Source organism: Monocercomonoides exilis (genome assembly GCF_001643675.1).
Source record: "Monocercomonoides exilis strain PA203 chromosome Unknown scaffold33-1116896, whole genome shotgun sequence".
In the NCBI taxonomy this organism is placed as follows: Eukaryota; Preaxostyla; order Oxymonadida; family Polymastigidae; genus Monocercomonoides; species Monocercomonoides exilis.
The window spans coordinates 532,909-549,555 of record NW_027150578.1 but is presented as its reverse complement, the minus strand read 5'-3'; the positions used below and the strand labels follow the sequence as shown (position 1 = coordinate 549,555).

General features: G+C 35.4%; 6 protein-coding genes across 6 annotated transcripts; all 6 read left to right on the top strand.

Annotated features, from left to right (window-relative positions):
• Positions 1-1,596: 1,596 nt before the first annotated feature.
• Positions 1,597-2,574, top strand: MONOS_300 (uncharacterized protein; the record flags this gene model as incomplete). The annotated part of the gene is made up of 1 exon (XM_067872966.1): positions 1,597-2,574. The coding sequence occupies one exon, from the start codon at positions 1,597-1,599 to the stop codon at positions 2,572-2,574; it is 978 nt and encodes a 325-aa protein (XP_067724381.1).
• Positions 2,575-5,497: 2,923 nt separating this feature from the next.
• MONOS_301 (uncharacterized protein) lies at positions 5,498-6,019 on the top strand (the record flags this gene model as incomplete). Its single annotated transcript, XM_067872977.1, has 3 exons — positions 5,498-5,724; positions 5,766-5,848; positions 5,904-6,019. 3 exons carry the CDS (start codon positions 5,498-5,500, stop codon positions 6,017-6,019), a joined length of 426 nt encoding a protein of 141 aa, XP_067724380.1.
• An 860-nt stretch (positions 6,020-6,879) lies between these two features.
• Positions 6,880-7,724, top strand: MONOS_302 (uncharacterized protein; the record flags this gene model as incomplete). The annotated part of the gene is made up of 2 exons (XM_067872988.1): positions 6,880-7,054; positions 7,354-7,724. 2 exons carry the CDS (start codon positions 6,880-6,882, stop codon positions 7,722-7,724), a joined length of 546 nt encoding a protein of 181 aa, XP_067724379.1.
• A 399-nt stretch (positions 7,725-8,123) lies between these two features.
• MONOS_303 (uncharacterized protein) lies at positions 8,124-10,119 on the top strand. Its single transcript, XM_067872999.1, has 3 exons — positions 8,124-8,242; positions 8,292-8,783; positions 8,856-10,119. Exons 1-3 carry the CDS (start codon positions 8,161-8,163, stop codon positions 9,698-9,700), a joined length of 1,419 nt encoding a protein of 472 aa, XP_067724378.1. The 5' UTR covers positions 8,124-8,160; the 3' UTR covers positions 9,701-10,119.
• Positions 10,120-11,387: 1,268 nt separating this feature from the next.
• Positions 11,388-12,144, top strand: MONOS_304 (uncharacterized protein; the record flags this gene model as incomplete). Its single annotated transcript, XM_067873010.1, has 2 exons — positions 11,388-11,426; positions 11,689-12,144. 2 exons carry the CDS (start codon positions 11,388-11,390, stop codon positions 12,142-12,144), a joined length of 495 nt encoding a protein of 164 aa, XP_067724377.1.
• Positions 12,145-13,098: 954 nt separating this feature from the next.
• On the top strand, positions 13,099-13,569 carry MONOS_305 (uncharacterized protein; the record flags this gene model as incomplete). Its single annotated transcript, XM_067873021.1, has 1 exon — positions 13,099-13,569. One exon carries the CDS (start codon positions 13,099-13,101, stop codon positions 13,567-13,569), a length of 471 nt encoding a protein of 156 aa, XP_067724376.1.
• Positions 13,570-16,647: the final 3,078 nt, after the last annotated feature.

The following is a 16,647-nucleotide window of genomic DNA, read 5'->3' as shown; positions in this document are numbered from 1 at the left end:
AAACAAAGGTTCATTAACTTTGGAAATCATGTTTTTTTGAAAAATGTGTGAAATAAGAAAAAATGATAAAAAAACAAGTTGAGAAAGTCTAAAAACAACAAAAATATATGCATAAGAAATAAAGAATAATGTTATTCAAGCTCAAAACTTCTGAAGTTGAGTTATCACTGGAAAAGCAGCAAATCAATGATCAAAACATAAAATTTTCATAATCCTTGATCTTTTTGTCAAATATAAAATATTCAAAAAAAATTTTTTTTCAGAATTAATAGATTATTATATAACAAACAGTTCTGGTTATTTTTTATTTCAAAGAGGCTTGTGTATAGCTGAGACCAGGGAAAAAAAGAAAAAGGTCTAGATAAAGAAAAAAAGTCAAGATAAAATCACAACCCTAATTAAACTTCAATTCGAATGCCAAGTGACAAATCAAAACATTGTTGTGATGCAAAAATAAAGGAAATTGATTCGAAGATTAAAAGTGCCTTTTTGAAAGAACCCGATATTATTGATGGAACAACGAAGAATTGAATCGGTCAACGATGTTTCTGATTCTCAGAGGAAAAAATGTTTTGAGCTTATTAAATGTTTCAAATGCAATAAACCGTGCCAATTCTTTGTACAAATAAAAACATTTTGAAAATGAAATTTATTTCCCTTTTGTCACTTTTCCATCTTCACATCAATCCTCATCTTTAGCATTTCCTCATTTTCAACATCATCACCTCTTCCCATTCCAGTTTCACTCTTCCATCTCCTCTCTCCCATATTTGCACAACTCATTCATCTTTGACATCAAAATAAATCTAATCCTTCATTCTCTCTTCACTCATCAATCTCTGTCCGCTCAATCATCTTCCTCAGCACTTGCTACCCAATCGATGGTTCCATTTTCTTCTCCATTGACAAGTCATTCATTTCTCAATCTGTTTTCAACCCTTCTTTCTTCCTCCACATTCGTTCTTCCCCAAAAGGCCCAGTGGTTCATGTTGGAACAGAATCCTAAGAAAAACACCTGGAAGATTGACTTCGTTTGATGTTAACAACCATTGCTTTGAATGGCGCGAATGGAATGATTCGAACAGTGGGAATGATAATGGCGGTGCACTTTATGTTTCCTGCGTAAATGCAAATCTCACAATAACTTTCTGTTCATTTACAAATTGTTCAACCAATGATCATGGTTGAGCGTTGAATTGTCACAGTTTGTGAAAAATTGATCTCATAAAATCCAATTTCACAAGCTGTTCAGCTGCATATGGAGGCGCTGTGGAAATATGGAATCCACAATCTTATTCTTCTAATTCATTTTCAGAAAACATTGTGGAAAGTTGTTAGATAACAAACTGGTATGGAACTGGTTGGTATTTTGATATTGGAAAAATTCAGTCAAACTGTCAATTTCTGTTTTCGAAATGCAAGTATTTCGCAAATACAGGGGGCGATTCCACTGGCTCTTTAACAATTGCAAATCCTCCACAATATAAACCTGAGAAATTTTAAATAGATGATTGCCAATTCATCAAAAACAAATTGGCAAGTTCGTCATCTTCATGGGGAGGAGCTGCGCTGTGCTGCACAGCAACTTATTCCTTGATGAATGGAGTTAAATTCATCACATTCTGCTTTTTCGATGGAAATGCAGCTACAAATGGCAGAGGGAATGATGTATTCTTTAGTGGAAGTGATATCACTCAATTTCCATTCGAGAAATGTGGCTCAACAACTCCAACACAAAGAGTGTGGAACAGCAATACAGCAGATAATGAGACTGTCAACAGCTCGCTCCCTCTCATAAGCCAGAACAAAATCGTTTCAAACAGCGGAACTGATGTTGATGGCTGTGGCAGACCCCAACAGACCCCATGTGCCACCATCGAGTATGCCCTCAACGGCTTCATTTCCCTCCTCCAAGACGCATCTCTCACCCTCCTCACCTCAACATTTGTTCCCACACAAACACTAACCTTCAGCGCAGTTGATACAAAAATCACAGGAAATGGCACAACTGCCACCACCATCGCCTCCAGTGGCATTCCCCAACAACCAAACTCACTTTCACACTCATCACAATCAACATCATCTCTTTCATCATTTTCTTCATTTTCATCAATATCAACATCTTCTTCACCAGATCCATCTGCCACTTCTGCCCTCTTCCAACAGACTCAGGGCTCCCTCACAGTCTCTGTCCTCGCCACCTCCCACAACTCCACAAATGAAATCACCCCCATCCTCTTCCACCTCTCCCAAAACTCCCCGTCCCTCAATCTCAACACAACCACCATCGCTGAACAACCTCATCTTCATCATCAATCACAACCCCCCTCTTCTTCCTCACTGCTGGCTCCCTCGCCCTCAACTGCACAGCAATCACTCATCTCACCCTCAACAGCCAAAGCATCTTCCACCTCACCTCCCTCACATCTCCCCTCGCTCTCAACTCCTCCAACATCACCCACATCACCTCCACTGCCACCCCCACTAGCTGTGTCCTCTCCTCTGCCACCTCCCCTGCCCTCTCCCTCTCCCTCGCCAACTGCACCATCACCAACATCAACTCAGAACAGTTGAGCCAACAGACTGCCACCAATGGAGGGTGCATCTCATTCACCTCATCTGCCCCTGCCAACACATTTTCGGTGAGTGACACAATCTTCTCCACCTGCTCTGTGAGCGAGGATACAAGTTCTGGAGGAAGAGGTGGTGCTCTCATGATCGAGTACAATTATGGCTCACACGTGTCAGAATCCTCCTTTTCCATCACCAATATCGTGTTTTCAACAAATAAGGCCTGTGCCGGAAGAGATGTGTATTTTGTGTGTGAATCCCTTGTCGCTTCTGTGAAAGAGCCCTTGTTCACCTTCATGACAAGCATCACTCAGAAAGACAACTCTGTTGTTGGACATGACAGAAGCAACTGGAATGCCGATTTATAAATCTTTATCAACGGGCATACAGTTGATGATGAACACGTGAATGGTCATCTTGTCATCAGAGCAATGCATTGTTGGCTATCAAAAATGCCCTTCAAGAGCACACGCAATGCGATGGGTTTTCTAAAGAAGGTGCAGATCATAAGGCAGAAATCATTTCATGAGCTGACTTGTCTGTGAATTTATGTGCAAATGAAGGCAAAGTCGAAGATATTCGAAGAGAAGAGGAGGCACAAACACAAAAAATGAGAAATTGACTCAAAAACACTTTTGATGGATTAATCATCACATGTCTGCTGTAAATTCTGTTGTTTCATTGAAATTTTCTTTTAAAAATGAGTTTTATCTCAAACATTTTCCTTCGTAGTCTCATCTTCAATTGCTCATTGAAAATATTTGGTGTTGAGTGATCTGAAGAAGAATATCATTTCAATCATTCATTCCAAATGTCCTTTCTTATCCAGCTCTTCCCTTTTTGGGGCATCCTTCAACTTCCAAATGAAAAAGTCAAAATTAATGTGAATTTTTGATTGCACACATGCCTTTATGTGTTTTTTTGGTTCAAAGTTACCCATTTCGTTGAAGTATAATTTCTCCATAACTATTTGATAAAATGAATATTTCTTTTTGATCTCTCACATTAATAAAAGACATGGTCCGAAGCTGAATTCGAACACAGTTGAATGAAAAGGAAATATCAATGTTTTTTATTCACTTTTTGAAGAAGGCAGTGAAGTGGAATGTTATTGAAATGAAAAAACGTAATTGGCAAATAGGAAGTTTCATTTCAAAATTCGTGAACAAGAGATGAAAAGGAGGATGACATAACGATTGTTCTTGCAAGAAAAAGAGCGAATGAAACTGTTTTTTCTTTTCCTGGAACACAAAAATGATCTGTTTGTTGAACAGCATTTTCTATTCTGTTTTCAATTTCTGAAGGCTTACGCTCTGAAGGATATGAAAGAGAAAAGCCGATATCTTGTTTCGCTGAAGCATTTGATACATCAGACTGTGTGCCGATGGTGGGCATTCGCAAAAGCATGAATACTAATGTGGAATGAATAAACAGCATGTGAAAGCCTTGATGCTCCAAAATCTGAAGACGTTTAGCTGCGAGCAACCTAAGATATGAGTTCCGTTTGCTGCTTTAAAATTGCTCATTATCAGATTGATACAGAAGACCGAATGAGTCGCGATCAGCAAACAACAGAATGGAAAAGCCTTCATCACGCTTTCGAGAAGCAGCAATAAAATCTGCAACGATATTTTCGAACTCTCTCGAGTCATTTCCTTTCATTTATCCAATAATTCCAACCGTTCAGGCAAGGCTCTTTTCTTCCACACATTTCGTTATTGCTTCGAAAACATCTCCTTTTTGATCTTTCAAACATGATTGTTCAATTCTTTTGAATCTGATCTCATAGCACGCAGCAGCTCTCATCAACAATGCTCAACTTTTGCATCATCCGAAAAAGCATATCTGCCGTGATTATCCGTTCCAGAAACGAGATTTTCGAAGAAGCAGCCAATGCGCCATTCCTCAGCCAGCCTCAGAAGAACCCATGTGTGTGCTGCAATGACTGCTCACTGAGGAGGCAAATAACATTTGTATTCGTGGAAATGCTTGCTCAATATTCCATTTTTTTTAATTCACAAAAACAAATGAAAAGTGAGTGCCGAGAAGGAGGCTTGCGCTTCCACCACGCATCCATCCTTCATCCATTTTCCAATCACTTTCTTCATCATGCAATCCGTAATTGGAAGTTCAATTAATGCATCCCTATGCTTTTTAATTTCACACTGAAAAGTGATTTTTTTCCATCAAAGCAATCAGTTATTTTTCTGAAAGTCTGAAAAGTTACGTTGAAAATATCTTTGTAATTTAAAGAACAATTAAAAATACAAATATGTGGAGTTTTTCTTTCCAAAATAACATTGTTGTGTTGCCTTCAGCAATCCAATAACAACTATTTTCTTTTTCATTTCCTTTGTTGGCAATGTTGTTCAACCTCCTTGTCACAATAAAAGATGACATTCCCAATTCATTGGGGAATATTCATTCACAAATCTCTCATTTGGGGATGAATAAAAACGTTTTTTTTCAAATATTTTGTTCGATCGTTGAATCCATAACAAATAAAGCAAATTGAAAAAATAGCTGTTATTCTTTTAATAACCAACAAAAAATACTGATACATAGAATGACGGTGTGAACTCTCATGTTTATACGACTATTTTGAGTTTTTGTTTTCATCAATTTTCTCCTGTTCAAACTTATGCGAATTCAATGCGATAATCAAAATGATGTTGCTTTCTGACTCCATTACATTTTCAAAAAGCAGACGAAGGGCATCATCGAGAAATACTTTGGTGTGCATCTGATGTTGTATTTTGATTCTTGCTAATTGCATTTTTTTTCAGAATTGTTTTCTGAACTTGAAGCTTGCGATGAGGAGAAGCAGAAACAGAAAATCGAAGAAATGAATAAAATAATGGAAGATATGGGGAAAGAAGAATACTATTCTGTTTTCAAGAAAGACCTGTTGTTCAAAATATCCAAAATGATTGAAGAAAGGAAAATATCGATGGAAAATGCACTCGTGCTGTTGAAACAAATTGGATATTGCAACGTGCTGATGGACCTGTGGAGTAGGAGCTTTGAAGAATCTTCCTTGAAGAAAAAGATTGAGAAGTTGAAAGTTGAAGAAGAGGAGAAGAAAGAGGAAAAAAATGAAATGCTTCTTGTTGATCTTTGTGAATGCTATGTTTCTCTAAGTTACCATCTCTCGTTTGAATTGACGGTAATTTGTGTGCCCTGTCTTCTGAAAGTTGTATCGGTCAAAGAGGAAAACGAGAAGACACAGAAAGAAGTGGAAATTGCTTTGCTGGCGTTGAGCAGCATTCGAGATTATGTGTGAAATTCTATTTCATTAAAGTTTTTGATTTTTTTCACTCATTTTTGATAAGTATATCGAACAAAAACTGTATTTAAAGGAAATCAAAGAAATTATCGTATATCATCAGAAACATTGCAACTTGACTCGACTTGCGTATCAATCTGCTTGGAAGTTTTTGATGGATAGATTTTACGAAGACAAAAGATTGGAAGAAGTGATTACGAATGAATTACATTTTTCGAGAGAGGCAACAAAAGAACTGGAAGAACTAATAAAATGCATGGATTGGAAGAAAAAAGAAGAAGAGGAAAAAGGAAAAGAAGCGAAAGAAAAATATATTTTGGTTAGATGGCTTAAAACGCTGATATCTTTCTTCTATGGAATCAATTTGTGGAACGAAGAATTTGCTGAGCTCATTGGCCATGTTGTTCAGATATTTCGAGCATCAAGGGAAAATTATCGAACAATTGGCTGGAAATGCATTTGTTTGTTTCAAGGAGCAGTGGATAATAGAGCCATGAAAGTTGTTGACTTTTTGAAAGGCGGAGCAGTTGATGCTGCTTTGGAAGAGATTCAACAGCAAACTGTGGATAATATATATTTATGTGATACCTTGAGATTTTTTCATTCGATTTCAAGAAGATTGAAAAGAAAGATTGATAATAAGGCAGTTGAAGTGAAAAGAAGAGAATTGAAAAGGAAAATATTCAAAAAGATGGAAGAAGAAGGTTATGAAGATATCATCACAAGTTTTCATAAAAGATTTCATGTTTTTAACGAACTATATTATCGTGCTCTATCGTTGAATATTCCTGAATATTTTGTGTTTATTTGAGGAAATTCATTGAATTTTATATCCAAATTTTTTATTTTTCTTTTTGCGTCATTCACAAAATGGGAAATAAACAGATTTGAATGCTATTTTTAAGATTTTTTTTTTCATCACTTCGAAATGGAACCTAATCACAAGAAAAATTTTAAAGTTATGACTCTTTCACGATTTCTTTTCTCCAATTTTTTTTTTCAAGTTGAATATTTCAAATGATATGAGAAAATTTTTCATTCTGCTTTCTGCTAAATGTGCTTCAAACAATACATATGGCAATTCTTCTCAAAGTGCTTCAGCGATGCCTCATTCAGCATCTATTCAAAAAAGAGAACTTTCACCAATTATTATCCACACATCATTTGTTGTTGGAATGCCGCCAAATCCGAAGAGAAGTTTGCCTCCTTTTTTGGATAGTAATTTAAATTCTGCTGTTTTTTCTTCAGAGCCTTTTTTTTTTTAACTCAATAATTAAAAAGAATAAATTCCACGCTAGTGTAAATATTTTCAATTTGAATTGAATGACAAAATGAATCGATCTACTGGCAATGTTGTGTGGAGAAAACATGCACCGTTGTCATGTTCTTCGAATTGAAAATTAAATATTTCATGAAAGTTTGTGAAAACATCTTCATATCCTTTTTCTTCCATCTTTTCGAATTTTTCCTTTTCAAGTTTCTTCTTTTCGTTTCAGTTGCAGCACTATCCTCTTCTTCATCTGCTGATGCTACTGAATGCACCAAAAATATTCCAAGAATTCGCTTTGCGTCGGCGTCTGAGGACGGCACAGTCAAAATTCACACACACTCGGCTCCGCTTTCGCAGGAGCATTTGTGCAAAGATTGGGATGTTGCAGAAATAGCGACGCGTTCGCCAGCCTTCAAAGTGCGTTTTTGCGAGAGTGAAAGGCAGGTGCTTGTGGCAGCAGGAACAGACAGCGACAGCGTGTGGGAGGAGACAGAGGCCGGAAAGTGGGCGAGATTCACAGCAATAAAAGCTTCTGAAGAGAAAAGGGAAGACCAGAAAGTGGAAGAAAACGAAAAGGCTAAAGAGGAGCTTGCGTAAGGGAATGACTCGCGTGTGAAGGCTCAACTTCCTTGTTATCTTTTTTATTTTTCTCGTGTTCATCTCACAAAAAAGTTTTTGAAAGTTTTATCGTTTTTCGAGTATTTGAATATTTTTTGAATGGCAGAAATGCATTTTGGATGCCGGCATCAGAGCATTGATTGCGTCGCGAAGTCGGCTGGTTTTTTGAAAGATTGGAGAAGGATGAAAATATTTATGAGCTGAAATGTTCAGCTCAAAAAAATCACTCTCTTTTGATGAGCTGTCATTTTTCTGTTTAAAGACTGGTTTTTGCTTTGGAACATCAACCTTGCTAATAAAAGACACAACAAACGAGTGCTTCAGAGAATAGAGTTCGAAAGTTCAAATAAGATCAAAATGTCCAATTATTAATTAATAGATTCTAAGTTTAACTGTTTTTTAAGTGATTAGGGCGATGCAGCGGCAAAGACCGGTAAATCACCATCAAACCTTTAAAAAGAAACGATTTGAAAATGAAAAGCCGATGAAGATAAGCGGTTTGGTTTTGCTTGATATTTTTGGAATGATGATTTTCTGCTGAAACAGATTATGTTGACAGCATCCACGGCTCTTCAAACGAAGAGCGGCACCAAACGTTGTTGTTTTTCGAAAAATATGTTCGGTGCCGAAACTGCCGCGATTATGTGAGAGACCTTCCGCAGACGTTTTTTGTGAATTTTGTTGGCTTGTTTGGGGGGTTACGAAGTGCAGATGAGCGCCTAGCACTTGACATTATTTACACTTTAGTTAACAAGGCGATAAAAGCAAAATATGAGGAAAAAAGCGAATTGGAAATACGAATGCATAATGCATTTCGATCTTACTCATATGTTTCATTGGTTGAGAATACTCAAGAATTCGAAAGCAAAAACAAGTTGATTGTGATTTATTTATTTGCACATCCGCAATACTTTGATTGTGCGATTAAAGATAAATCCATTTGGGATAGCTATATGACACTCCTTCGCCATGAAATTAACATCGAATCAAAAGATTTCGAAACACACATTTTACCAATAATGACACGTAGCTTTAGTGGTATGAAGTTTCTTTTTTAAAAAATGTTTTTGCAATCTTGTCTTTGCTTTTTTTTTTTTTTTAATTTTGAAGTTTATCCGCCTCGCGATGGCAATTTTCAACTTATTTCGGATCTTATATCTTTACTCAACAAGGCTGCGTATAAGAATCCTTTTTTTTCATGTAAATGCATGTTCGAGTTGTATCAGTACGTTTCGCGGGTGAACAGGGGTGAGCGGCTGAGTGGTGCTTTTGCAGAATGCTGCACAATTTTGATGGAGAAGACAATATGCTGTTTTACGCAAAAGCCATTTGACTTCTTTGAGCGAAAGGGTCAGAAAAGCCAACAAGAAATGTGTGTGGAAAAGGACGAAAAACTGCTGTCAATCTTTGATGACTTTACGCCAATTAGTCGGCGTTCAGTCACCTCCGAGCATGTTGATTTGTTCAAGCGGATGATATTCGCAATTAAACATGTTATTAATGATTTGAAAGTTAAAGTTGATATTCCTCATGTGAAATGTGTAACATTATTGCTGAAATGGTTTCTCGAAAATATCCAAATCAGATCGCTTGACAATGAAATTCTTTTTATTGTAAGTAATTGGAGCGTGTCAAATAGCGAACCAAGTATAATTGAAGTTCTTCCTCTTTTTTGCGATATATTTTGTGGCATCGTCTTTAAAGCAATAGACAATAACAATGTGAGATTTGCGTTCAGATCAATGATTAGCTTGATTGATAAGCATTTGGGTGATTGTGTGTTTGAAAATCAACAAAAATTTTTGCATGGTAATTCAGAAGCGCACAAATCCTCAATTGTTTTATATGATGCTTTGGAGGAGAATGGATTGGAAGATCTTTATGATTCTCATCCAACATCAATTTTTCTTCATGAACGACGTACTTTTTACTACGTTTTTGCGAAAATTTTTTAGTAAGTAATCTGGAAATATCTTTTTTGTTTTAGTATTTTGATGAAAAATTAACTGTAATTATTGAAAGAGTATTATTTATGGAGTCAATTGTTAAACAGAACTTGTCTTTGTTTTAACATTCAAGATTCAAATTATTCTTTTGTAATTTGAGCAAGCTTGTGCTTTTTTAACATCCATTTTAACATTGAGCTTTCTTCTTCTTCTTCTTCTTCTTTATTATTCCTTTCTTTGTCTCTGTTTGTATTTTGCTCCATTGCTTCTTTATGTAAAGATAAAATGATTTTTGTTTATTTTATCAATCATTTTTCAGCAATTTTTAAACGACCAACTTTTGTTGATAATTTTTGAACTTTGAAATTTTTATTCATTTCATTTTTTTCAACTTAAACGCTAAATGCTAAGATTTTGGTATAAGGGTACCATATGAGAGTTTTCAAAACTCCTTTAAACATTTTCATTTGTAATTCATATGATTATTAATCATCATTATTCATGTTCATAATTATCGGAAATGTGTGTGAATGAAAAACTGAAAATGAGAAAAAAACAAAAAAAAAAACACTCAATTATGGTTAATAATCAAAAATTTTTTCTTTTTCTGTCTCGAGCACTGACGATTCTTCTTCAGTTTCTTCTTCTCTCGAAATATCTTCAATTAGAAAATTTTCGGAATCTTCATCTTCCGCTTCCTCTTCCGCAAGACCTTCCACTGGCTTTTCCACTGCTTTATGCTTAACGATAGTTGGTGAAATATCTTGAAATTTATATTTCAAAGAAGTTTTAACCAGAAACATAGCTAAATGATCTGCAATCTATACCTCTGTGACGTGACAAAATGAAAAATTACTTGTCGGTCAATTTGATCAGAGTGACCCATAAATAAAATTAATATTTCAAATCATTTTTCTAAAAGCATGGAAAGGACTGTTAAAAAATGTTTAAAATTTTTTAAGAAAAAAGAAAAGAAGAAACTATAAACTTTATGATTATCAAAGCAGATGTTAATGCAGTTTTGGATAAGTTTGTGACTATGCATATACTTTCCTTTTTCTGTATCATAATGCCATTATCATCTTCGTAATCCTTTTCATTTAGTAGCATTTCAATGAAAAGCATCAAGCTCGAAAAAGGAAGTTGATAAAGTGTTGCAAAGGCTTTTGCCAAAAATTAGAATGCGAATGATAATGACGATGGAAATATCATGGTTGGATGAATCATATTTGAGAAAGTCACTAAGATGGCAATTAACAGCATCGTCTTGCTCTGAAGAACATGTGTTGACGCAACAAAAATGGTCATCTACAAAACAAGAACCAAAAATGTGGAAAATCTATCTGTTGAGATAGAAAGACTTTTTTATTCAAATTTCAGAAAGGACGGTGCTTTGATTATGTGTTTTCAACAATAACGGAGTAATTCTGCATATCCTCAAGAAAGGGTGCGGCTTGTTTGTAAAGTTCACATCTGCGACAACCGAGCCAGTTGCATTTGCTTTATAAAATATCTCATTCACTGATTACTTACATTCAGAGTGGGAAACGTGTATATAACGTACCCTAAGACCGAAGAACGAATAGTTGAAGTGCAATTCTTGCTGGATTTCAGATTATTATTTGTGAAAGAGCTTGCGTTACGTGGCTGCACGTCAGACTTGTTTGTGTGAAAAGAAGATCTTTTATTAAGAGTCATGAATTACAAGATCGAGACGATCTTTGTGTCTTCCATGGTAGGCAATCATGCAAATAGCAGGTAATGTGGAAAGTTCGCAAGCTCTGTGAGTTTCAGAATAAGGGGGTGCAATACATCATTCTGTCTCAATACTCCCAGGTGTTGGTGCAGCTCCAGAAAGCCATTTGCGCTACGTACAAAACAACCACTGTTAATATTAATTCGCTTGATGGAGTTCACATCCTCTGCGCTCGTCCACCTCAAGCCAGCCATCCAGCTCAATCTCGATATCATCTCAACCTCTGCAAATGCCTGGATAGAACGATTCGACTTCCTCTCCAGTCTGCCCTTCTTGCACACAGGAAGCGCTGTTGTGCACAACGCCTTCTATCGCCTTCCGCTCTCCTTTGACCAGTTTTCTTCTTCAGCTATCTTGCCATCTGCTCATCCAGAACTCCTCAATTCCTTCCTGCCAGCCATCGAGAGAGGCCATTGACTGTCAACAACTGCTCAATCCAACAACTCGTATTCGCTATTCTGCTTTTCCTCCTCTCCGCTTCCAACCATATCGCCCTCGCAAACATAAACCTTCAGCGCCTCCAGCTGTCAGCCGGAGCCTTCAAGTTCCACCAGTGCCAGAGCGCCTTGGCACACAGATTGGCAGCCGAGCGTCTGGTGTTTTCACAGGGCAGCATCCTCTGTCTCCCTACCACTGCCACATGAGACATTTCCTTTTCCGGCTCATCTTTCCGCAACAACGCAAACACAATCGCTAGCACCTATGCCTTCTTTAATTGACCAGTATTTTCAATGTCTTTTACGTCTGCCCACGTGGACCTATCCAATTGCACCTGCTTGCAATGTGCCCCATTTTTCGGTTATGAAAAATATGAACAAGCATAACAACTTCCATCAACAATTTCGCATCTGCAAGCGAGGCAAGAAAACAGTTGTCTTCCTCTGGATGCATAATCAGAAAGGATGATGTAAAACATGAAGATTACAGTCCCTCTGCTAGCTACAGCCATTCAGATAGCAGCAATCCATCTTCCCGCCAAAACATTGCCTGCTCTGATGTGGCTTCTCTGAAGCTGGCTTTATTGAAAGGAGTATTCGGTGCGAAGGGCAACGCCTCCATATGGATGCTTTCCAGCGGAAACAAACTTGTTAGCATCTCCTGCCAAAGACAATTACTCTTCTTCATCACAGCCTTTCATTCTGCCAAAGAATCAAAAAATGAAGCAACGAAAAGTTAAAATATAAGCAATGTCTGAAGGATTTTCAAGGAGAGCTCATTTGTCAACACCATTTGTCATTCTGATTGGAAACAACCACGGTAGCTGAGGCCCTGCTGCATGGACATGAGCTTGATGCGAAAATGTTTGCCTAAAAAATGGATGCCTTTGGAAAATTTCATGCAGGCGTTCTTCAAGAGTCGCCAGCTGAAGTTGAGACGTTAGCATATCTGCTTTTTTTACAACTCCAAGCTATCAACTTCAACAGAATCATTGATTGAAAAGAACAGGAGTGAATCTAAATTAAAAAGATAAGAAAAGATTGCTGAAGGAGGAAATGATGGAAAATCATTAAGGGCATTAGTTGTGATATTGTTGATTGTTCTAATAATTTCTGTGATATTCATTGTTCGATGGAGAAAGCAAAAGAAAAGAACAGAAGAATTGGAGATAATTGTGGAGGATACGGTGAGAAAGGACCCGAAGCTGATTGAGATGATGACGATGGAAATGTCACCTGAAGAGAGGTGGAGCAGAGCAGAGAGAGAAGCTGAAAAGAAGAATGAAGAGAGGATGAAGAAGAGGGTGTATGAGAAAAGCTTAGGACATTCAGAATCATCAGAACATCTTCTCTCTGAGAGTGGCTCAACAGAATACATCTTGGGAAAAGACTCAGACAAGATCCCTGATTGGGCATTGGAAAAGGAGGAGGAAGAAGAGACGAGGAAACGAACTCCTTCGCCATCCATTTCATCCACTTCCACCACTTCAACAACAGATTCAGATTCAACATTTGTTCGTGGGGAGGATCTGTGTCCAACCACTTCGTCCATGTCGAATCTGGTGGATGCAATGGCATGCTCATCGCCTCATGAGAAATTGATTGTGGACTTGAGGGATTCGCTATTCATGCTGCTTCATAGAAGTGAGAAAACAGAGGCAAAGATAAGGAATTTGGAAGATTGAATGTTTATCAATATTTTAAAGAACAAGAAATGGTTTGTATTTGAGATGATAACAATGAATCTTATCATCCATTCCAAAGAATTTATTTTATTTTTTTTTAGCATGAACAACCAAAAGGAAGGTTCTTTAATATATTTTTAATAAAAATTTTGTTGTTCATTTAACGTTGATAACTGAAAAAAAATTGTCTATTAAACAAAGATTTCTGTTAATTGAAAAAAATATCACAGTTGTGTAGTATCGAAAGTGACGAACGTTGAATATCGTTTGATATGTGAATAAAAGCATTTATGTATTAATACTTATTTATTTCAGTGTTCTATTCCACAGAGGCAATAAAAAACAAAATATTTGATTAGATTGATGAAAGCTCCGAAGAGCAAAGCAAATTCCTCTTTGTTTTCAAAAAATGCAAAATAAAAATTGAAGCTTCAACAGAAAAAACATGAATGCTTTTCAAAAAACACTTCAAAGACAATAAAAGCCCAATTAAACAATCAAATAAAAAACATTTCATCTATTCAGATCATTTTGTGACAAATGAGTATTTTTCTCAGAAATATGCAAAATGCAAAAGCTATTCAATTTCAGCTTGAATTAAGGAGAGTTTTCCAAAATGACAAAATGACTGAATTGACTTGTCAGTGACAGATCAGACGAATGACTAACCACAATAATTAATTTTGATCTTTTTGTCACAAGAAAAAAAAAAACATGAAAAAATGCACAGTTTTCTTTCGATTATTCAAAAATATTGACCACAATATTATTATTAAAATAAAAAAATTATAAATATTTCTATCATTTCAAAAACTGCTTCATAAATTGGAAATTTTATCTGATTCAAAAAAATGACAAATTGAGATAATCATGTCTGTCATTTTGTCATTGTTTCAATTTTCTTTTGTCATGTCACAGAGGTCTACTGCAATCAATGATTTTCTCACTCCATACTGAGGGAATGATTTGCGCAATGCACACAACAAGCCCTCTATCGTATTTGTGAATGCTCGCAAAACAGGATCAACAAAATTTCTATTGTGGCAAACAGTTTTATGAGTGTGAATGCATTAATCCAAAGGAGAGTGTGCTTTTCACTCTTCGCTCATAATTGTGAACGGCTTCGAATTGTTTCCAAAATAACGGGAAGAAGGGTTTCTATCTTTTTGTTAGGAACAATTTTAACTTTACGAGTGCCAGCTCCTCTTCTCTTCAACTTTTCAATTCCACCAAATATCCAAATTTGTTCCTTTCTTCTTCCCCATCTGTATTTTCGCATTCTCTGCACAGCCTCATTAATTTCGACCACTTTTCCTTCTCCTCCTATTGGGTTTTGAAGTAAATTCCAAATTTCCATACTGGAAACTCCAACGACACTGCAAAAAAATCCAATAGTTTTATTATCCACTCCCAGCATTTTCGAAATGAACTTTATATTTGATACTTCCCAATACCACAAAATGATTCTAAAAACCTTCTCTAATCCTAATTTATTCCCAGAGAAAACTGTTTCATCATAAACAAATTTCTTTCTATTGCATTTTGAACAGTACCAATATCTGTAAAACTTTTCGCCTTTAAGAACAATCATTTTTCTTCTGCTACGGACGCACATTTTCGCTTCGGTTTTCAGAACATTCTCGTTAAACCATGTGGGTGATTATTTTTGAAATCATAATTTTTTCCGGAGAGTTGATTCTTCAAAGGTTGTTTGTCATTGGGATGAGATTGTGAATTCAAATGATTTATTCTTTTCAAATGTTAAAAAATAATTGAATCAGCAAAAATAAAGAAGATTATGTTTTGAATATGACTATTTACTTTTCATTGATTAATAATATTTATTCAAGTGAAATTTAAGAATCGAAAGTTTTGACAGAGAAAATATGGTTTCATTAATAATTACCCATGTCCACTCTCCGTCTTTGTCTGTGAAAACAATATCCAACTGGTGAGTCTTCATTATCTGTAGATCTGGCATTGGCATTTCAATGAATCAATTTTTATCGCAACCCGTAACAACTTGAAATTGACATTTTTCATACAAAAATTTGAAAATTGCAATTATGAATTTTCGATGATTATAAACACGAATAATGATGATTAATAATCATATAAATATCAAATGAATAAGTTCAAATAAGTTTTGAAAATTCCTATATTAAACGCAAATACATTTGTTTTGTTTAATCACTCCACTTCTCAAGATATATATCTTCATTTAAAAACCAATAAAACCTCTTCAAACTTTTCATAAAAAATAATAATAGTTTCAAATGAAAAAATACTCGCTAAAATGATTTAATCAACCAATTCTTTACCTGAATTTATCAATTCGATTTTTTTTATCTGATAATAATAGTTTCGTATTTATTCAGATTTCGAAATATCTTCATTATGTTCCTTTATCTATCTAATCAGCCAATTGAATTAAAGAAAAGATAATGTTTCATAAATGCAAATAAAACAAACAATCTGATATGATTTTCAAATTTATGAGTTTGTTCCATTTGATGTTTTTGTTAATATTCAAAGTGAAATAATCTGTGAAAAAGTGTGTTAACATGGATTTTTTTGATTTATTAATTAAGATAATTAAGAAAATATCATTAATTGTTTTTATTCTTAAAATACCTCTCCTGTTTCATATCCGAAAGGTTTTGTGCTCTTGTATTCAGGAAATAAAAATTCTTCGTCTGTGTCTTCTTCGCCTTGAATACCAAAAACATCTTTATCATGTCGAATTATTTTCAAAAAGTGGGTGATTATTTTTGAAATCATAACTTTTTTCGGTGTGTTGTTTTTTCAAATTCTGCTTGTTATTGGTAAAAGCTTTTGAATTCAAATTCTTTATTTTTCACAAATGCATTAAGGATAAGTGAATCAGCTGAAAAAAAGATAAATAATTCTTTATTGAGCCTTTTCACTCTTTTGTATTCATTTATTTTTATCCAAAGGATATTTTTGAACAGAAAAATTTGAATAAAATAATATGATTTCATAAATAATCACCCAAGTTCATAATGTTTTCTTTGTAAGATAACATAAAACTTTAATATTATCATCAAAATATCATTA